The 23,029-nt window shown below is 43.2% G+C and overlaps 1 protein-coding gene across 1 annotated transcript in view; it reads right to left on the bottom strand.

Moving 5' to 3' along the window:
• Positions 1-1,070: 1,070 nt before the first annotated feature.
• LOC126470803 (coiled-coil domain-containing protein 63) overlaps positions 1,071-23,029 on the bottom strand; it is a 301,892-nt gene continuing 279,933 nt past the window's right edge. The window contains exon 8 of the mRNA XM_050098816.1: positions 1,071-1,189. Coding sequence (XP_049954773.1) covers positions 1,071-1,189 — 119 coding nt within the window. The remainder of the gene's footprint in view (positions 1,190-23,029) is intronic.

Consider the following 23,029-nt stretch of genomic DNA (forward strand, 5'->3'; position numbering starts at 1 on the left):
TAGGGGACTGATGACCTCAGATGTTAAGTCCCATAGTGCTCAGAGCCATTTTTGGATGCTTTAATATGAAATGCAAGTAAATACGCTCATTAGTTTTTCTAAAATTAGTAACAAGATTATTGTTTTGGCGGGCAACTTCGGAACGCAGCAGCCAGTCACGGAGAAGGACCACAATTTAGGCGGTCTTTCTCACGATAACCGTACCGAGCAAGCCGTCTGTCATCGGTACCTCACACCAAATTATGTCATCTTGTCCCTGCTGCCTTCTCAACCGCTCTAAGAGCTTCTTGTAGCAGAATATGATGGCTGTAAAGCCAGAAACGTTACACCTTGTCGCGATTTTTTAAAGAGAAAACGAGAATTTCTGTACCTGTAAACGCGAAAAGATATCCCTCCCCGGGGAGTGTATTTCATTCCCTGTTGTGGAAAAAAGAAGAAGATAAAAAGAAGTAGAATGAATCCCTGTGGCTTCAGTGAATCAGAAGAAGAGCGCCTTTGAGATCCCATTAGAGGCTCTCTGCTGTGAAGTGATTTGCGCGCCGGGAAACGGAACGGCAGTGTGCTGGCGAAGTCGGCTGCTCGTCGCTCTCTACTTACCGACCCACGTTTCCTCCCTTTCTGTTGCGATCGCTGAAAGGAAAAACTCCACGTATTCAAAATGACAAATTATTCTCACTGATTGAAAAATTACATGCTGTGAGCCTCTGAATAAATTAATATTGCAAACCATAAAGGAATTTACTTTATTTTTTACCTGTACCTCAGTCACGCGGTCTGTTAGAGGAAAACAACATGAAACATAGCGCAGTTTTCAGTTTTTAACTTTTTCAGTAATTATCACACAACTTCATTTGCAAGTTAGTCAGGACACTACTTTATTATCATAAACTTTTCGTATGAATTCTCAGTTCAACAATAGTAAAGTAACACGCTTTACGACTAGTAATGTATTGTGAAACGATACGCTGATGCATTTCAAACACCAAATGCCTGTAGGAGAGAAGATATTCAATAAGGCTTTATTGTTAGGAAGAATGTAGTAGAAAACATTAGTTACAGTGAAAGGAAGCTCATGACACTGTGTTTGCATCCTGATCATTATTTAAGCTGTTAGCCAGATCGTTGCAACACCTTTCTATTATGCCAAGATAGAGCATAACATTGTGCGTCGTCACTCGTGTCTCCTCACCTGTAACACGGAGAAACAAAACAATACGTTACGTTACAGCTAGTACAACAGAGAAAATAATTGTATATTACTCGTATGTGTTACGACTAACATGTGAGCCACTCAATCAGTCTTCTGGCTAAACGGATTTTATACGTTTAGTTAGGATATATCCGCGACGTGCATGGTACAAAACGTTATTAACACCAATCTAACGTTGAAAATAGCGGCTTACATTCCTCGTATTTTTTATAATTATTGCAACATTGTCTATATCCTGAGAAAGCGGTACGAAAAACGTTTATAACTAGCCAGTTGTAAATCGTTCCTCCAAATTGTGTGATTCACCGCTGGAAGGTGTGCTTTTCCTCGTTCGTTCGGCAGAATTCCGTTTCTCCTAAGTTTCTCTATGAGTGGAACAAACTGCTGATGCTACGATTACTTTAGCGATCGTACTAGGAACATAGTTGTAAGTTCACGGTATATTGATAATTTTTACTTATGGACCGTCTGACAGCAACTGAATAAAGCACAATTTTAGTGCCATATGCGTTTCGCCTTTATTTTCTGCAAGGCATCATCAGTGGCAGGTTGCGTGTACAATTTCTTACATATTACGCTCCTGTTGCATGTTTGGTGTTGTTCTTCTTCTTATGAATGCCAATTTGCGGTTTTTTCCCACATTCCACAGCACTATGAACTGAACGCTCGTTTCAAGAACAACACCAAAAATGCAATTTTGGTGTTGTTCTTCTTCTTATGAATGCCAATTTGCGGTTTTTTCCCCACATTCCACAGCACTATGAACTGAACGCTTGTTTCAATGCAATGCATAGTGCTGTGGAATGTGGGAGAAAAAACCGGAAATTGGCATTCACAAGAAGAAGAACAACATCAAAATTGCAACAGGAGCGTAATATGTAAGAAATTGTCCACGCAACCTGCCACTGATGATGCCTTGCAGAAAATAAAGGCGAAACGCGTATGGCACTAAAATTTTGTTTTATTCAGTTGCTGTCAGACGGTCCATAAGTAAAAATTATCAATATACCGCAATATTACACGCAACTGAGCAAGACAGGACTAAAAAAGTTGAAAATGTCATAGTTGTAAGTGTTTACGAAACAATCCAGTTGCGCTAATTTCACTCTTCTGGTTTCAAAATGACAAAAACCAAAATTAGTTCGAACAGAAACAGTTTCAGTATTATTTATCTCACAAACGCCAGTTCGAGAAAAGAAACGTGCAAATCTAGAACGGACAGGGTGTGCGTTTAAAGCTTAGAAGTTCTTCACATATCGTTTAAATATAATAATACTGACAATAACTGATATCTCTTTTAATACGGGGCACCCTAGCATAAAACAGGATAAAACCTCTAAGGCTAAGAATACAGTCATTATCTCTCTACTGAGTTCAGTTCCCGTGAAATTTTCAACGTTATTTGTAAATTGTGATGGAAGCAACATTTCCAAAGTAGCGCGTCAAATGATATTTTAAGGGTCAGTCCAACGAAGTCGAGACAGGCGGAAAATAATAAGTAAACTGGTTATTATCTCAAACGTAATCTCCATAACTCTTAATACACTGATAATGTGAGAATAGTTTTGGAGCCCTGAAGAAAGTTATTCGTGGGCGCCGATTTGCTTCGGTCGAAGAGCTGCACGCCTGGATACAATCATAGTTCCGTATGCTAACAACAAGCGTTTCTCCAGGTAGGTAATTACCGCCTTGCTCACAGATGAATAAATGTATTAACATTTATGGCGATTACTATGGAGATAATAAGAAGATTACTTCATTTTTTCTGTGTCCCGCTTTCATCTGACTGCCCATTATACTAAGCAACAGTTCCTCAAGAAAGTAGTGACGTCATATACAATTCTGTTGGAATAATGTCAAATGAGAACAAGCTGTCGGTATGCAGTCCGAAGGGAAATTAATAAACGCAGTACGCTGAAGTTAAAGATCTCTTTTCCATTTCATCGTAGATTTGAAAGCTGTTAATTTTTTCCTTTTCTTGCCATGTTTCTCATTTTCCTATTTAAGTTCTCATCATTGTTCACAATGCTAAATATTAAATGTTTTACTGTGCCCCTGATTTCGTTACACGATATAAAATCAGAATGTCTATGTCATGCGCCTTTATCCATTCGCAGTGGGATGCAGTGACAAATGTGAATGTGTTGGGAGTAATTTGCTTCTGGCGCTTATTCAGGTACTCCAATCTAGGTCATGTAAAGTTGTTTGGCACTGTTAGCCAGCAGTACACAATAATGGATCGACAGCATGACATTACTGATAAAAGTTTCTGGCCGAACGAATATTGCGGCAACTCGAGGACACCTGTTGCTCGCGTAGCAGGAGAAATTACGTAATTTTGCATGCCACCAATAAACGCTTTGTCTTTCTAAAGACGAAATTCCCATCTCAGATTAGCGTTTGAAAATGCTTTTTATCCCACTCTGCGGTAAGCACGTAACACTTATTGTAACAGTGCAAGGCAACCAACATATCTGTGAGTATGAAATTATTTTACTGATATAGAAGCCCACACCCTCGAAATTTTTTTTAAAGACATAAATGAGTGTCAAATTCTTAACCCTGTTTTTGTGCAAATCATCATTATAGATACAAAACAGTGACCGTAGATTGATTCTTCAGCTAAAGTCTCAAGACTGATAAACAGTAAATTTCGATCATGAAATTTTATTGTTGTAACTACTATTATGAAGTAATCTAACTAAAATCTAGCGCATTCCAAAACAGCACCGTGGTTATTAAGTCAGACTAGCTGGTCCCTAGATACAAGTAGTGTTTTTTATTGTAAGAATGTGCACTGAAATAGCTCAGACGAATCTAAGCGTTGATGTGATTTATTTTCGCATCTTTCACGTCACGATTTTCACCGTTTTCCGAATGAAATAGTTTCTGTTTTACTCGAATCTCAGGAAAAATTTGGCTACCACAGGTTTACCTCTATTAGGTATGATAGATATTAGTCTAGGATTTAACTAGATAGTTCTTATGAATGAGTATGGGCAGAGATTTTACTTGGCAACCGGAATAAATTTATAATTCGTTACCGATCTCCTGACCGACCATCTATCCTTGGGGATCAGGTCCACCACTAGATACAGTTTGTTTTTCCTCGGCACAGTGTCATCTACCAGCAGGACAATGCAACGTGACATGCAGTTTGCAGTGTACGCGCGTGGTTCAAAGAGCACCAGGACGAGTTTGTCATACTCCTCCGGCCACCAGAACCCCCTTATTTAAACCCAGGCGAGAATCTGTGTGGCCACCTCGATAAGGCTGTTTGTGCAATGGATCCTCCATCAACCGAGAAACTTAGCAGTCTACATGGCTCCACATCCCTGTCGGTACCTTCCAGACCCACGCAGACTCTCGTCCTGCACATCTTGCAGCGGCCTGCGCTGTAAAAGGTGGTTATTCAGGCTTTTGATAGGTGGTCACATAACATGACTGAACAGCGTATATCTGGAACGGGCAAACGTTCTCTCATCGGATTGGCTGGCGCATACTATAGCCGCAGCCTATAAGCTTCGTAATGTGTCTCATTGACTATTTTCCAGTTCCGAATTCATTATAATCCGTTTCCAAACTTTGTATTTTCCGTAAGGAAATAAACTGCGGATAATATCAACTCTGCTTGTCTTACATAGAGAAGAAAATATTTGTTCTCTATGAATCTTAAAATTGCCACTTTACATTAAGCATGTCTTACCCTTGTATGGTACATACGCTCATTCATAATTAATTACTAACAAGTTTCAAGGTTCGACCGTCACATTCAAACTGCATTCGTGCCATCACTCTTTGTAACAGCATAACAAATGAAAACAATAATGTCAAACATCTGGAAGAGCAATTACTACTTGAAAACTGAAATATTACGTAACTTTTAACATTATAAGCAAACTACTGTCTAATGAACTATTTAGACCAATGTGTTTAAGTCATTTTCTGCTGTATGTAAAAAAACATATTATGCGTCAGGATGTCGCTTATAGTGGAAGTTATATAATTTACGGTTTTTTCTAATTTTAGGTGTCTTCAAAATTATTTCAAGTATACACTGAAACTTGCTCAGCTGTTAACTATTGTTATACTGAAAGGCTATATAAGATTTAGTCTACATTGGCGTATGAGAAATCACTTTATTAATTCACAGGTATTTGTGTAATTTAAATGATCTGGCAAAGTGTACTCACGTGACGAGGCCTGCAACCAACAAGCGAGGACAGAGGCGATAGATGACAAATTCCCAATGCAAGAATGCGTTCTGTTACCCACGAAAACAAGAAGAATTCTACTGCCACTTTTCGCATCACACAGATACCTTGTCTAAATCATTTAGCAGTTGGTTTTGATCTCCTGAGGACTTTACGAGTCTGTAAATGACAGCATCATATGGAAACAATCTAAGATGGCTGCTTAGATGGTGTCCTAAAACATTTACATGCATATGAAACAGTAGCGGACCTGTAACACCTCCTTGGGGAGCACCAGATATTACTTCTATTTTACTTGGTTCCTTCCTTCCAGCAACCACGAGCTTTGACCTTTCTGACAGGATATCACAAATCCAGTCACACAACTGAGACGATATCCTCTAGGCACGCAACTGATTAGGATCCGCTTGTGGGGAATGGTTTCTAAAGCCTTTTGGATCTCTAGAAATATGGAATAAATTCGAGATCCCCTATCGAAAGTACTCATTACTTGGTACGAATAAAGAGCTAGTTCTGTTTCTCAAGAACGATATTTTTTGAATTCATGGTACTGTGTCAAGAGATTGTTTTCCTTGAGGTAATACATAACGTTTGAACACAGTATAAGCTCCAAAATCCTACTGCAAATCGACATTAGTGAAATTGGTCTGTAATTCTTAGAATTACTCCTACTTCCTTTTTTGAGTGTTGGCGCGACCTTTACAACTTTGTAGTCCTTAGGTGCGGATCTTTCATCGAGTGAGCCGTCGTATAAGATTGCTAAGTACTCAGCTATTATATCAGTATTCTCTTAAAGGATTCTATCTGATGTACAGTCTGGAACGGAGGACTTGCCATTATTAAGTGGTGTAACGTGATTTACTAAACCGAGGATATCTTCTTCGAAGTTACTCCTATTGGCAGCAGTTCTTGATTCGAATTCTGGAATATTTACTTCCTCTCCGTTGGTGAAGTAATTTCGGAAGACCGTCTGTCGCAACTCAGCTTTAGTGGCACTGTCACCGGTAACATTACCACCGCTATTGCGCAATGGAAGTGTTGACTATGTGTCTTCACAAGTTTACTTCACATACGACCAGAATCTCTTTGGATTTTCGCCTGATTTCGAGACAGTGTTTCGCTGTGGAACTATTAAAAGCATCTTACCATGAAGTTCGCACTAAATTTCGAGCTTCTGCAAAACTTCGCTAATATTAAGAATTTTGTTTTCTTTCAAATTTGATACGCTGACTTCATTGCTCCTGCAAAAGTGTTGTGACCTGTTTTGTGTTTCATGGTGGGTCAGGTCCGTTTCTTATTAATTTAAGTGGTATAGATCCCTCCACTGCTGTCGATACTACTTCTTTGAACTGAAAGCCATATCTCGTCTATTCTTACGTAGTTAATTCGGAAGGAAAGGAGGCTGTCTCTTAGGAAGCCGTCGAGCTAATTTTTATCTGATTTTTTTTAAGTAGATGTACTTCCCGGTTAGTTTTGGTTTCTTTGGATGTTAAGGTGTTCAGTCTTGTTACAACGACCTTATGGTTGCTAATCCCTGTGTCCGACATAACGCTGCCTCTATGCTCGGGATTCTGTGCCGCTAAGAGGTTAAGTATGTTTTCGCAACTATTTACATCGAGTGGTCTCCTGAAAAAAGAGTTGAAACTAATTTTCAGAGAAATGATGTTTTACGCCTACCACCGAATTTAAACATGTATTTTCTTCAACATGTCGAGCCTAGATCGAAATCACCGTGAAGTATCATTGTACGAATACGTATTTGAATTGTATGTGTACCTATATGAAATGAAATTCAAGTCTTATTTGAACTGCTCACCAACTCAGATTCTCGCCTGTGTTTACATCCGGGGGCTCCGATGGCCAGAGGAGTATGAAAAACTCATCCTGGTGCTCTTTGAACCACGCGCGTACACTAGAAGCTGTATGTCACGTTGCATTGTCCTGCTCGTAGATGCCACTGTGCCAAGGAAAAACAAGCTGTATCTAGGGATGGACCTGATCCCCAAGGATAGAGGCATACTTGTGTTAATCCACTGTGCCTACCGGAACGGTGGGATCACACCAAGAATGCCATTACCTAGACCATAACGCTCCCCTCTCCTGGCTGGGCCCTTCTCACGGTCGTTTCAGGGTGTTTGCTTTCAAACGTTTCACGCCGTACACGCCAACGGCCATCTGTGCGATGGAGCATAAAACGTGATCCTTCCAAAAAGTGCACCTGTTACCCCTCAGTGGACGTCCAGTGGTGGTATTGCTTTGCAAATTCCAGACTTTGTTGCCGATGAAGAGCGATCAGCATAGTCGTACGCACAAGGCGCCCACTGCGGAGGTCCGTACGAGCAACGTCCGCTGAGGAGTCACTGGTGGTAGCCCCTTGGTTTATCTGGACGGTCAGTTGCTCAACAGTTGCATGGCTATTCGCCCGTAGACGTCTCTGCAGTCGTCTTTCACCCCTGTCATCTGTGACCTGTGGCGCACTGCTGTAGCCTCGGCGCCGAATTTGGAGAGCGACATTTTGCTACGCACGGTATACGTTAACCACGGTCGCATGCGTATTCATCTCTTGGTCTCCCTCTACGTTTTTTTCCCTCCATGCTTCCCTCCAATACTAAATTTGTGATCCCTTGATGCCTCAGAACATGTCCTACCAACCGATCCCTTATCTAGACAGGCTGTGCCACAAATTCCTCTTCTCCCCAATTCTATTAGGTACCTCCTCCTTAGTTACGTGATCTACCCATCTAATCTTCAGCACTCTTCTGTAGCACCACATTTCGAAAGCTTCTATTCTCTTCTTGTCTGAAATATTTATCGGCCATGTTTCACTTCCCTATATGGATACACTCCATACAAATACTTTCAGAAAAGACTTCCTCACACTTAAATCTACGTTCGTTGTTAACAAATTTCCCTTCTTCAGAAGGGCTTTCCTTGCCATTGCCAGTCTACATTTTATATCTTCTCTACTACCGACCATCATCAGTTATTTTGCTTCCCAAAGAGCAAAACTCATCTACTACTTTAAGTGTCTCAATTCCTAATTTTATTCCTTGAGCATCACCAGATTTAATTCGACTACATTCAATTATCCTCGTTTTCCTTTTGTAGATGTTCACCTCATATCATCCTTTCAACATTCCATTCAGCTGCTCTTCCAGGTCCTTTGCTGTCTCTGACAGAATTACAATATCATGTGCTAATCTCAAAGTTTCTATTTCTTCTCCATGGATTTTAATTCCTACTGAAAACTTTTCTTTTATTTCCTTTACTGCTTGCTCAGTATATATATTGAATAACATCGGGGATAGGCTACAATCCTGTCTCAGTACCTTCCCAACCACTGCTTTCCTTTCATGCCCTCGACTCTTATAACTGCCATCTGGTTTCTGTACAAATTATAAATAGCCTTTCGCTCCCTGTATTTGACCCCTATCACCTTCAGAATTTCAAAGAGAGTATTTCAGTCAACATTGTCAAAATCTTCCTCTAACTCTACAAATGCTAGAAGCGTAGGTATTCCTTTGCTTAATCTGTCTTCTAAGATAAGTCGCAGGATCAGCATTGCCTCACGTCTAGGCTACAAAATTCTACGTGGCATGCTATGCAACCATAATTCCGACAATTTCATAGTACTAAATGTCAATGAATTGCATTTTAGTGAGCGAGCATATCAAAACTGATAACAACTGTTGAACTAAATGGTTCAAATGGCTCTGAGCACTATGGGACTTAACTTCTGAGGTCATCAGTCCCCTAGAACTTAGAACTACTTAAACCTAACTAACCTAAGGACAACACACACATCCATGCCCGAGGCAGGATTCGAAGCTGCGACCGTAGCGGTCGCGCGGTTCCAGACTGTAGCGCGTAGAACCGCTCGCCACCTCGGCCAGCTCTGCCACCAGGTGCAAGTCTTAGTTCAGGTGACGCCACAATGGGCGACTTGCTCGTCGGTGATGATGAGATGATGATAGCACAACACGCAATCCACGAGCGGAGAAAATCTCCAACCCGGCCGAAAATCGAACCCAGACTCACTACATCGTAGGCAAACACATTAATACTTAGCTAAGCAGACGGACAAAAGTTGTGGTTATCTGGATGGTGATTTTATGCGCATTCTGAATGCTATTGTTAAATTATGATATGTGCATGAACGTGACGCTACAAACTACTAGCAAGTGCATGATTCTAAGTCAAGAACTGTGAGTTAAGACAAAATGGGGTAGCAGTTTGTGTATTGTTAAAATAACAACATAGAACGTACAGTTTATAATGTAACTGGTTTTACTTAGTAGCCTCAGATAAACCAGAGTTTACAAACCTGTTTCACGAGGCACTACTGAAAAAATTGAGAGAACCGGCACACTGAAGAACGGTTCTGCAACCACCAGGGTACACTACTTTAAGGACCGCGAAGATACCATGAGACAAACTGGGGCTTGTACGAAGGCATATACACAGTCGTTTTTCCCTCGGTCCACTTTCGAGTGGAATAGGGAAGAAAATGATTAGTTTCAGCACAAGCTACCGTCCGCCATGCACTACTCGGTGGCTTGCGGATTATGTAAATATAAATAAGGAATCCTATTTGCAGAAGTGAGCAAAGTTTTATGCACCGTGCTGACAGACAATGCAGCCTGTGTTTTAAACTGGTTTTCCTGGTTGAACTACGTTTTATATGCAGCTCCAGGTCAGGATCTGGTGCTAAAGAAACTCACAGAGATACACTATGTGATCGAAAGTATCCACACACCTAGCTGAAAATGACTAACAAGTTCACGGCGCCCTCCATCGGTAATGTTGGAATTCAGTATGATGTTGGCCCACCCTTAGCCTTGATGACAGCTTCCACTCTCGCAGGCATACTTCAATAAGGTGCTGCAAAGTTTCTCGAAAAATGGCAGCCCTTTCTTCACGGAGTGCCGCACTGAGGAGAGGTATCAATGTCGGTCGGTGAGGCCAGACACGAAGTCGGCGTTCCAAAACATCCCAAAGGTATTCTATAGTGTTCAGGTCAGGACTATGTGCAGGCCAGTCCATTACAGGGATGTTATTGTCGTGTAACCACTCCGCCATAGGCCGTGCATTATGAACAGGTGCTCTATCGTGTTGAAAGATGCAATCGCCATCCCCGAATTTTTCTTCAGCAGTGGGGAGCAAGAAGGTGCTTAAAACATCAATGCAGGCCTTTGATGTGATAGTGCCACGCAAAACGACAAGGGGTCCATGAAAAACTAGATCACACCATAACACCCCGTCTCCGAATTTTACTGTCGGCACTACACACGCTGGCAGATGACGTTCACCGGGCATTCGCCATACCCACGCCCGGCCATCAGGTCTCCACATTCTGTACCGTGATACGTCACTCCACACAATGTTTTTCCACTGTTCAGTTGTCCAATGTTTACGCTCCTTACACCAAGTGAGGCATCGTTTGACATCTACCAGTATGATGTGTGGCTTATGAGCAGCCACTCGACCACGAAATCCAAGTTTTCTCACCTCCGGCCTAGCTGTCATAGTACTTGCAGTGGACCTTGATGCAGTTTGGACTTCCTGTGTGATGGTCTGGGTGGATGTATGGCTATTACACATTACGACCCTCTTCAACTGTCGGTGGTCTCTGTCAGTCAACAGACGAGGTCGACCTGTACACTTTTGAGCTGTACGTCTCCCTTCACGTTTACACTTCACTATCACATCGGAAACAATGGACCTAGGGACGTTTAGGAGTGTGGAAACCTCACGTACAGACGTATGAAACAAGTGACACCCAATCACCAGACCACTTTCGATGTCCGTGAGTTCCGCAGAGTGCCCCATTCTGCTGTCTAACGATGTCTAATGACTACTGAGGTCGCTGATATGGCGTACCTGACAGTAGGTGGCACCAAAATTCACCTAATGAAAAACATATGTTTTTGTGGGTGTTCGGATACATTTGATCACATAGTGGAAGTGAATAAATTCTAGTAGACAGAAAAACACCATACCATCGCAGAAGGTATCACTCCAGTTGCTGATCAATAAGCAGGCGCTAGATCAGGAATGCGAGACGCAGTTAAAGGTGAAGAAAAAGCCTTAAGTACATCGATTTCCAGGCAAATATCCTACTTGTATACAGGGCACTGGGGGAGTAGATGGGCGTCAAAATGATGCAGCACTCAAAACAGTCACGATAGGTGATTGTCATGTATGCCGCAAAATTTTAATCATTGCTAGCCGTTTAGACGAACGCATACTGAGCGCGTTATAGTGTGGAATTAATCACTTTACGATGTGCGTATGGCAGTCGCTAAATGTTCCACGACTGGGCAGTACGGTAGAGGATCAGAAGCCCAATACGACAGGTGCTGTAGATACCTGTAGTGGCAGCAAAACAAGGCCAGAGGTCATAGGTCACTCACGCAAAATGCTGACTGGCGGAATCACGACATGCGAAGTTGCATTGCGTCGCCGCAAGTACACGGAAGGGTAGAAATGAGACAGCAGTAAGGTGTGAACGAGATGGTCATACCACAGCCGACGTGAAGGACAATACAACAGTTACACCGAAAGGGTAAGGTGACCGAAAACAGAAGCGTGTGTTGAGAAAACATCACGACTAAACTACAGTGAGAAAGATATGGGGACGCCGGCCACGAATAGAAGTACAGGCACTTCTTGAATTACGTTACTGGGAATCTGTTATGCTAGAAGGTATCGATTATCAAGTGCAAAAGCTAGTTTGGAAGGAAAAGCCGATATTCAACGTGAGTGAGAGCCCACTGATATGTCGACAGAATGTCATCACAATGAACTGGTAAGAGGCCCAACTAAGGTGCTAGAGTCACCAGCGTCGAATGCGCGTCGAAAAACAATCTACATGCCGATACAGGTCATACTGAGTAATGGTAAAAGAACTTCAGGTAAATGCGTTTGGAAGTAGTGTCCTGTCGCTCTACTTATTTTTTGGCAGTGGTGAACTGACTGAAAGACCCGTGGGCATTAGTTGGATTATAAACACGGTCAAACATACAGGATGTACATTTTAACTGAGGACACTGAAATATCTCGAAAACCACACATCGAATCAAAAAATGTCTCGGAGGGGAACATCCAATGATACCGCACTCGATCCCCCACCCCATCCCGTGCGTGGGTAGCGGGGGCCAACTTTGAAATCTTCATAGGCAACCCTCGCTTTTTATTGCAAATTACGATTTTACGGCAAAATATACATACGTTTTGTCTGAAGCATTTTCTTCGTTTCGCCGCAGATACCGCTGTAATGGGAGAAACAGAAATGGATACACAATCGTAATTTACGACATTCTACTCAGTGGCCCTTGAATATAAAATGGCATGTGGGATCCAACCTCCATGCTGAGAGGATAAGACAGGCCAGTATTTCATAACGTCTGATGCAAAACGCCATTCGCAACGTTGTATTCCTCTGGTATATCGAACACGAGACTACTCGATGCTCCACTTTGGCGGCGGCTATAGGCGAACCCTACTCTACTTTTTCACTTGGGGTAAGTGTTCAAACTTAGTATTTGCAACTTCAATACACTTAGTGATCCGCTTTTCAAATCACCGTACTCAAACAGAAGCATATCTGCGGGAATGTCAACACAAGTGTTTATGGTGCGGTCGACCATGTCTTGACAGCCTGTTAGCACTTGTTGGTACACCTTATCTCTTAAATATCCCCGCAGAAAAAAATCCGTCTACGGTAAACCCGGCGACCTTGCAGACCAATTAATGGGGACACCTCTGTCCATTCTATGTGCCGTCGATAAAATACCAACAAATGAGTTTATTCCCCAAGATACCACACCATACCTTAACCAGCCATGGACGCTGATGGTCAACTTGCCGTAACCAGTGTGGATTGTCCACGTCGTCATTCACGAAACACTACACAGTTATAGAAATAGGGGCCATGGATTACGGGGTATGGATGATACGAGGGTTGGAACTTAAACAGTGGCAACTATTTATTGACAACCGATACAAAAGAGTTACGTGTTTGCACCTGTCACTGTCCTTCAAAGTAGTCACCAGCGTTGTGTAGAGCCCGTTGCCAGCGATGAGGAAGGCGTAGTATACCGTTAGCGGAGCCTGTTCTGTTGATGGTGCGAATGGAACAGTCTACTGCCTCACGAATCTCTGGAACAGTCCTGAAGTGACTGAAACGCTAATCCAACGAATGGCGTAATTATGGGTCACCGCCGAAAGTCGAGAGTGCGTCAGAGCCCCAGTATGGTGAAAGTTATGATGATTCTCGTGTACGATTGTGATGGTGTTATCCTAATGCATACCGTCAATGCACGGTTTTCGGAGCATCACCTGAGACCAGTTTTGCGAAAGAGGCGGCGACACTTTCTGTGCAACCTACCCGTCATTTTGCACGACAATGCGCGGTCGCATACAGCGCAAGCTGTGGCTGCTCTGTTCGGTCGACGAGACTATGAAGTACTGTACCATCCACCATACCCCCCGGACTTAAGTTCTTGTGACTTTGATTTGATTCCGAAGATGAAGAAACCACTTCGTGGCATTCGCTTCAGAACTGTTCCAGAGATTCGACAGGCAGTAGACCACTCCATTCGCACCATCAACAGAACAGGCTCTGCTGCTCTACACGACGCTGGTGACTACTTTGAAGGACAGTAACAGTTGCAAACATGTAACTCTTTTGTATCGGTTATGGATAAATTGTTGCCACTATTTAAGTTCCAACGGTCGTACTTATGACGATGGAGTATTGTGATAAAACTACCTACAGACATATCGGACTAGCGGTGTAATTGCCGGACGCTTATCCGTGGATTGTGGTACAGTGCCGCTAGTACAGCTATTTCATTAGCTGCTCATGTGACAGGTTTGCTTCGTTTCCTTTTGTCTATCTGTGCAGTGATATACATAAAAGTGTTCACAACCTTGTAAGAGAACGAACGAGAGCGACCTTTCTCTCGAAAACGCTTAGCATACAAGCAGTCTCAACATTTCTCCTTCATTCTCCTCAAATCAGGATCATTTCAATATTTTCTTCTGTGGCTGCAACATTCATCGTCCACTCCCACGTCTGTTCCCCAAATGATAGATACATGTGCAGGCAATAAACACTGTGAAAGTATTGTAATGATTAGAGCCGCTACATGTTATCCGTCTGCACGGTACGTAAGCTCTGGTCGCAGTTCGCTACACGGCCACGGTGTCCCATCGAGTAGTCCCCTGTTCGATATGTTAGAGGAATGCAACGTTGCGGATGGGGTTTCCAATTACGAGTTATGAAATACTGGCCTGTCCTACCCACGTAGCATGGAGGTCGGGTTCCACGTGTCACTGGATATTCAAGGGCCATTGAGTAGAATGTCGTAAATTACGAGTATGTACCCATTTCTGTTCCTCCAATTACAGCGCCATCTGTGGCCAAACGAAGATAAGCCTTGCTACAAAACATATGTAGATTTTACCGTAGAATCGTAATCTGCAATAAGAATCAAAGTTGCCCTCCACGACCCCCACACGTGGTAGGGTGGTGGGTCGATTGTGGTATCGTTGTAGGATATCCCCCCTCCCCAACCCCCCCCCCCTCCCCCCCCCCGCACCAAAAATTTGGAATTGTAACTTTTGTAACTTTTTTGATCCGGTGAGTAGCTTCCGTGATATTTCAGTGTCTTCAGTTAAAAAGAGCATACTGTATATTCAAAGGTATGGTCAGGGGAAAAATATAGATGTGTGTCCAACGCGCACAGTTGTCATGAACCCGAATGGCAATAGGACAGTGAAAGGATGGCCCACTCGTGTAATCGTATATGTTTCAAGAAGGATGTGGTAATCTGGAGTAGCTACAGAACTCATCTGAGGAATGAGTAATGGTAGGTGCATAGAAGTTGGGTAACAGGAAAGCGAGTGAGGTGGTAGGAATTTTGGATTTGCCTCAGGGAGAAGAAGCGAGAGGAAAATTCTATTAGGATCTGATACTAGGCTCGAATGGTTGGACAGTATTCCTTTATCATCCGACTGTGCCCATTAGAACTCTGCAGGCCCATAGCCCATGCGAGTTGTCTGCACCCAAGTGAGCCGGCCGGAGTGGCCGTGCGGTTCTGGGCGCTACAGTCTGGAACCGAGCGACCGTTACGGTCGCAGGTTCGAATCCTGCCTCGGGCATGGATGAGTGTGATGTGCTTAGGTTAGTTAGGTTTAATTAGTTCTAAGTTCTCGGCGACTGAAGACCTCAGAAGTTGAGTCGCATAGTGCTCAGAGCCATTTGAACCATTTGCACCCAAGTGAACTGTGCAAGAAAGAGAGCGCGAATAAACTTCGCATAGCTTAGCGGAAGTTGCCGAAGATGACTAACGCTGCCTTGTCGTATGATACAGCCGACTGAGCCTGCCCATGGCCACATGGACGTCACACGCTAGCTCTCACACGCACACAGGCTGCGAATTACTGATGTTTGTATTCGCGATGCGCTTCCCTTTCCACTTCGCCTTGTACGTCCTTCCTCATTCTGGTCAGTGCAGTTAACGTCATCAACTTTAACGAGTGCTATTAGTTCATTTGCTCGACTAACTAACAAGGCCAATTATGTAACTAAATTGAAGATTTTTGTTAATTCTAAACATTGTTGATACTCATAATCAGTTGCCACGTGTAAATACTTTTCATTTGTTCTGTCCAAACTATTTCCCATTGTAGACTAAATGCGACCATTATTTCATCAGCCATTCATTCACGCAAATTTACGGTTCCGCTGCTAAAACGATGACTTTCAATAACATTTTGCATTCGATTACAGCTTTAATTTTCGTTATAATTTATCGTGCTCAGTGTCCAGTATACAATTTCTCCATAGAAGACTTGAAAAGTCGAGAGATAAAACACATTCTAATTCTAAATGCATTATAACGCTTGCCGTCCCATTAGAGCCGTTACCTTGGATGTATCTGGTTAGAGTCAGTGTTTCCTTAGCCGCGTTGCAGTGCCACTCGCCTGCTGCCCCGCTCTCAGCGAGTGGTCGTCCGCATGATGGCTACTAAGTAAACCGCCGGGCGCGTGAATCCATACCACCAGCAAAGCGGATAATGAGGAACGAACGTCGCTTACCCGAGTTCGCCACATAGATGCGCTGCCCTAATGCCGTAACGACGGCCTGCAGATATGCCAGCGAGAGACATATCAGTGGTAGGGGGGAGACGTCATCTCCATATCACGAGGGAGACGAGCCCGCTGATAATCATAAAACAATCTTGAAAGAAGTATAAATCTACATGGGACGTCAGATGATCCATAAGCGGTAAAGAACTCGAAACAACATGTAATGACGCCTGCAGAGTAGAAGGAAATCATTAATCAGTTAATTTCCAAGGAGAAAGATGTTGAAACAGATTTCAGAAATGAGGAACCATCGATCAGTTATAAATGTCACACACAAGGTAGAACGTCTCAGAACAAGGCAATATTTTAAAGTTTTGTTTGTTTTTTGAATAATCACATTTTCATGACAGAGTCACAACCGGTTGCGGCCATAATCGCTATCTTCAGATGCTAAAAAAATCAAATGCTTATATTAATTGTTAAACCAAGTAATAATATTTTTACCAGGCCTTCTTGCGACCTAAGAAAAGTGCTATTTGATATTCAGGGTAGTTATAATGAAGCTTTCTCTGCTTGAGAGTGTCCCCATGAAAAACAAGTGATCGTAGGACAAGGAAACTTCGCGGAAATATTTGTAAGCACACGTGGAAGAGAAATAACGAATAAACAACTGAAAGAGTCACCTTTTAATTTACACGTGACAGGGTATCATATGTTAATATTTATTACGTTTACGTTCCAGATTAACAACGTTGCTCATTGTGACGACCATCTGCATCCACGACAGCCGCGAACCGCATTATAGCTTGTTTGCAGCACTTTTCGAACATTGGACCATGGAAAGTTCAGCTGTTGTGACACAGCTCGTGCACTGCTTGCTTGATGATCGCACACTTTGTGGACCCACGGGCTAATAATAAGAAATAAGAAATATTGTTCACCGTCTTTACGAGCTCCTGAAAACTATTTTTGTGGTCAGCCTGAAAGCGGTGGAGAACATACCACGGTTTCCAGCCTGCAAGTCCACATTCTTGTTTTGTTCCCTGAAATAAATGTTTCTACTTTCTCTTTTATCAGCAGGATCAGGAACTATGGTTATCAATGAAAGTTTTAAGCCCTAACTGACTGATATATCTGATAAACTTTCACACGCACTACCTAGTAATATTCCTCATAATAATAATAATAATAATAATAATAATAATAATGTCTCTATGAGTAGTTCAGAGGTGACCTCTACAGTAACTTCCCAATAAATGCTCTTTCATCCTGACTTCTAATGATCTAAGTTAATTGCTCGCCACAAAAGTGGAAGATAATCTCACCACTTGCCACGCGGTTTTGTTATCATTACGGGCGGCACACAAACAGTAACTTCCGCGAAATATAAATAAAAATATCCATGGCGGTGTACAGTCCTCGGGAGTTCACTTACTACTTGTACCGAAAACATGCGTTTCAGGCCGTATTTATACATGGGCGTAGCGGACGGCCGAAGGGAACTCCTACCGTCATCCGTTCTATAGTAGCATCTAAATGGCTGCTTCCTCGGACACATAATATTTTATAACACTGTTGTGTATTAATTCAGAACATTCAGAATTTTAGTATGAATGAAGTTAAGTAGCCTTTAATCAGAGAAAAAGTTTTAGCCCGCCTGCGTTTAAACTCTGCCACCTAGAATTTTTAGAATGGAACTGACAGTAGAACATGACCTCTGCACTACGACTTTAAGAGACCTTGTAGTGATTGTTATTTACATCAAAGTCTTCAAACTTGTTATAATTCTAATATTTAATGGGTTTAATCACGTGCTGTAATCCAGCATTAACATAACTCATACTTAATCTACTACAAATAAGGACGTTTTTGTTCCAAATTTAGTTTTCAGTAAATTATAGGAAACTATTAGAGGTAACTTAATGGGGTTACATAGTTAGGGCTTATATATCAGACTGAAGCTTCACACGAATTTTTGGCTTTCTAGCTTTATTATTTAGGGCCACCTACTTTTTCTTAAAACGACGTATTAGGGAAAGGTATTCATCTCATCACTCTGATGTTTAACAGTTTAATCAATAATATACTGAAGCACGTGTATGGGTTACTACCTAATTTGGAAGGGCCACTTTAACTTTTAATTTCATCGTTAGATTATGGTGCAATGGCCAGCCCGGTTAGCCGTGCAGTCTAACGCACGGCTTTCCGGATTGGAAAGGAGGGCCTGGTCCCCGGCACGAATCCGCCCGGCGATCTTGTGTCGAGGTCCGGTTAGCCGACCAGTCTGTGAATGGTCTTTAGGCTGTTTTCCATCTACAATGTGGGCTTGTTCTCCTTATTCCGCCTCAGATACACTATGTTGGAGATTGCTGCGCAAACAAGTTCTACACGTAAGCGCACACCACAACTACTCTACCACGCAAACATAGGGGTTACACTTGGCTGGTGTGAGTCGTTCCCTGGGAGGGTCCACCGGGGGCCAAACCGCACAATAGCCCTGAAAGAGTGGTTCGGTGTGGGGTGGCGGAGGGGTGAAGTGGACTGCGGTAGTCGTCGTGGGGTTGTGGACCATTGCGGCTGCGGCGGGGACGGAGCCTCTCCGTAGTTTCTAGGCCCCCGGTTAACATACAATACAATACAATGGTGCAATACTTCCATGTTACGCAAAGGCGCGTTATAATGACGTGCAGCTTGTAGCAGTGAACTGGGGTACGTCCCGACTCACCTACTCGCCTCTGTATCTCTCAAGTGATACAGCGTTTGTTTCGTCCACAACTGCGTCCAACATTCTCAGCCATACCAACAGCAACTCTTCAACAATCTGTGGCACAACTGGATGTCAGCCTCTCCAAGGAGCAATTCCCAAGTCACCAATTAATTCGAAATTCCAAATCATGTTCTTCAATCTCCGTGCGGAAAGGGGATCTTCCGTATGCCTTTAATGCGTTCATACTCACGAAGAGCAGCACCACTATTGCTGTTGTGATAAAAACGCTTTACGAGTAAAGTCCTGCTCACTTTGTCCAGGCTTATGTTGACTGCATGGTGCTGCAATGCACACTAATGTTTGTGTTTCAACCCTGCGTCGCCGTACCACTACCGGCGCCTAACAGTAAGACACGAAACTAACACTACTAACAATGCAACTCCTGCAACGGTGTCTGGACGTCATCCCTATAAAATTGTGTATCTATACAGTCGTTAGTTTTCGGCGCCGTACATCTGGCTGCTAGACGTTTAGCCACTGCCCATAAACTTAGAAGAGACGATAAGGAGTGGAAGACAAGGGCAGTATTCTGCTTTAGCTCGCTATACCCTTCTTCCAGCTGCGAGGTGTGTTTCATTTGCTGGGCAGATGCTAGCAGATAACGGAGCGGACCGTGCAGCACTCGGTCGCAGGAAGGCCACATCGTCAGCCGGAGTAGATATGCAAGACGCAGTGACTGCGTCAGCTGAATAAATTGTCGTAAACAGTATAATGTGCGTCTGTTGCAGACTCATTCTGCTCACTAAGAAGTTTGTCTGGATCCTTCCGTTTCGTAATACGTATAAATCTCCAGTTCTACTAAAATATCTAACCGTTAATTTATTTCAACTTTATGTAAAATTTCTAGTTGCTCGTCAAAGTTACCAATATTAGTCCCTCCTTTGGCACATGCAAGCCTAATGATGTCTCATTGATGGACTAGGTGTGCTCTTTAAATCTCATCACGGCATGATATTTTATAGACTCCAAATTTACCGTATTTATTATTCTTATTTGTCAATTTATGACGCAGTCGTCGGCCGTGGTGGCCGAGCGGTTCTAGGCGCTATAGTATGGAACCGCATGACCGCTACGGTCGCAGGTTCGAATCGTGCCTCGAGCATGGATGTGTGTGATGTCTTTAGGTTAGTTAGGTTTAAGTAGTTCTAAGTTCTATGGGACTGATGACCTCAGAAGTTAAGTCCTACAGTGCTCAGAGCCATTTGAACCATTTTTATGACGCAGTCGTGTTTTTATATCACTGGATCTCCTGAACGCAGTTTTAACCTCTCTTCTCCGTAATGTGTGCTCAGTTCTCTCTTATGCACTGAAGAGCCAAAGAAACTGGTACACTTGCTTAATATCGTGTAGGACCCCCGCGAGCACGAAGTGCCGCAGCTCGACGAGGCATGGGCTCGACTAATGTCTGAAGTAGTGCTGGAGGGAACTGACACCATGAATCCTGCAGGGCTGTCCATAAACCCGTAAGAGTACGAAGGGATGGAGATCTCTTCTGAACAGCACGTTGTAGGCATCCCAGATCTGCTCAATAATATTCATGTCTGGGGAGTCTGGTGGCCAGCGGAAGTGTTTAAACTCAGAATAGTGTTCCTTGTAACGTAGTAACTACGTTAGTAGTACTGTATAAATATCTCCACTCTATTTTGCAATTTTATTTAAACTCTTCAACAGTAATTTTAATAATAATAATAATGTAAGGGCTTTACCCAAATTTATACCAAAATAATTCAGGCCACCCAGAAGGCGACGTGAATTAATATATTTTCGTTATTAATCAAAGTAAATGTAAACGAGAGTATGCGGAAGGCAGTGGGCAGGCATACGTCGAACGATCGGTATAGAAGGCAAAAGTCATATCGAGCCGGAAGGCGCACTGGTTGAAGTGGCCGGATGTAGACGGAAGTGGCAGTTGCGCGGGGAAATTATTGGTTTCTAGTACCTTATAGAACGATTTCAGCGTAGTAATACCGTTCCGGTATCAGAAAGCGCGAGGGATTGTGAATGCCGAGGGGAACACCCAACCCCCCCTGTAGAACTTCGATGGCGATATTGCGAGATATCGGCGTCGAGAGAAAATAGGCCCACTTGTTCTTAACTTTTCAGGTCAAGAAAAATATATTTTACATGTAATCTAAAGCGCATAACTGAGGACAGGGCTTAAGAAAACGATCTTCTGTCTTACATGCTATTTTCTTTCATTAGTTTATAAAATAAGTAACGACATAATACTCATCGTGACAGAGGTACGAATAAAGTAGAGGGCAGCGCTCCTTCTGGCGCTGGCGCTTTCCCTCTGGAAAGTCGCTGTCGATCCTTCATGGTGGACAGACCCGTACCTGACCGCTCCGATGAAAATCTAACTTTATTCGGTCAGTACGTACTATTACAGTACAAATGACTTAGGCACTGCTCCGAGTGTCTGGAACACCAGCTGAGTAGCAACAGGTTATTCCGCAATTTAATACGCCAGTAAAAGCGTATGCGAGGCTGTGATTTTGATTGGGAGATTTGAGGTCTCATTGGAACTGTGGAACTTTAGAACAACGGTAGAACCGCATATCATACTCACGATGCAGTCACATCGTCATGGGTAAGTGATTTCTTGCATGGATCGGTGCTGGTGTAAATTTCCGATAAGTCATGGAAGGGGCCGTAATGTCTGTACGATACGTGAATGTCATCCTCCGACCGACAGTGCAGCCATATCGGCTGCATATTGGCGAGGATAACAACATCACTCGTGAGATAGATGGACTTAGTGACCCACCAACCACTGTGAGGGATCTACGCCGAATCGCCGTTGAGGAGTGGGACAATGTGGACCAGCAGTGCCTTGATGAACATGTTGATAGTATGCCACGACGAATATAGGCATGCATCAACGCAAGAGGACGTGCTACTGGATACTAGAAGTACCGGTGTTCACAGCAATCTGGACCTCCAATCCTGAAGGTCTCGCTGTATGGTGGTACAACATGCAGTATGTGGTCTTCATTAGCAATAAAAAGAGCGAAAATGATATTTACGTTGATCTCTATTCTAATTTCCTGTACAGGTTCCGTAGATCTCGGAACCGAGGTGATGCAAAACTTTGTTTGATGTGTGTAGTATGCCACTCATGTTATATCACCTTCCGGCATTCGGTTTATTCATAATGGTAGTCACATGGAATAAATCTCAAAGTAATAAACTGCGCCTCCGATCCTCCTAACTTCCATCCTGGAGCCATTCCGTAGCTATTCTGGACATGTAGGGTGTCGCGTTGTCCTGATGGAATTGCCCAAGTCCGTTGGAATGCACAATGGACATGAATGGATACAGGTGATCAGACAGGATGCTTACGTACGTGTCACCTGTCAGAAATGTATCTAGACGTATCAGGGGTCTCATATCACTCCAACTGCACAATCTCCACACCATTATAGAGCCGCCACCAACTTGAACAGTCCCCTGCTGACACGCAGGGGATTCATGAAGTTGTCTCCACGCCCCTACACGTCCATCCGCTCGATACGATTTGAAACGAAACTCGTCCGACCAGGCAACATGTTTCCAGTCATCAACAGTCCCCTGTCGGTGTTGATAGGCCCAGGCGAGACGTAAAGTTCTGTGTCGTGCAGTCATCAAGGGTACACGAGTGGGCCTTGGGCTCCGAAAGCCCATATCGATGACGTTTGGTTGAATGGTTCGCACGTCGACACTTGTTGATGGCCGAGCATTGAAATCTGCAGCAGTTTGTGG

Source organism: Schistocerca serialis, chromosome 3, assembly GCF_023864345.2.
Source record: "Schistocerca serialis cubense isolate TAMUIC-IGC-003099 chromosome 3, iqSchSeri2.2, whole genome shotgun sequence".
Classification (NCBI taxonomy): domain Eukaryota; kingdom Metazoa; phylum Arthropoda; class Insecta; order Orthoptera; family Acrididae; genus Schistocerca; species Schistocerca serialis.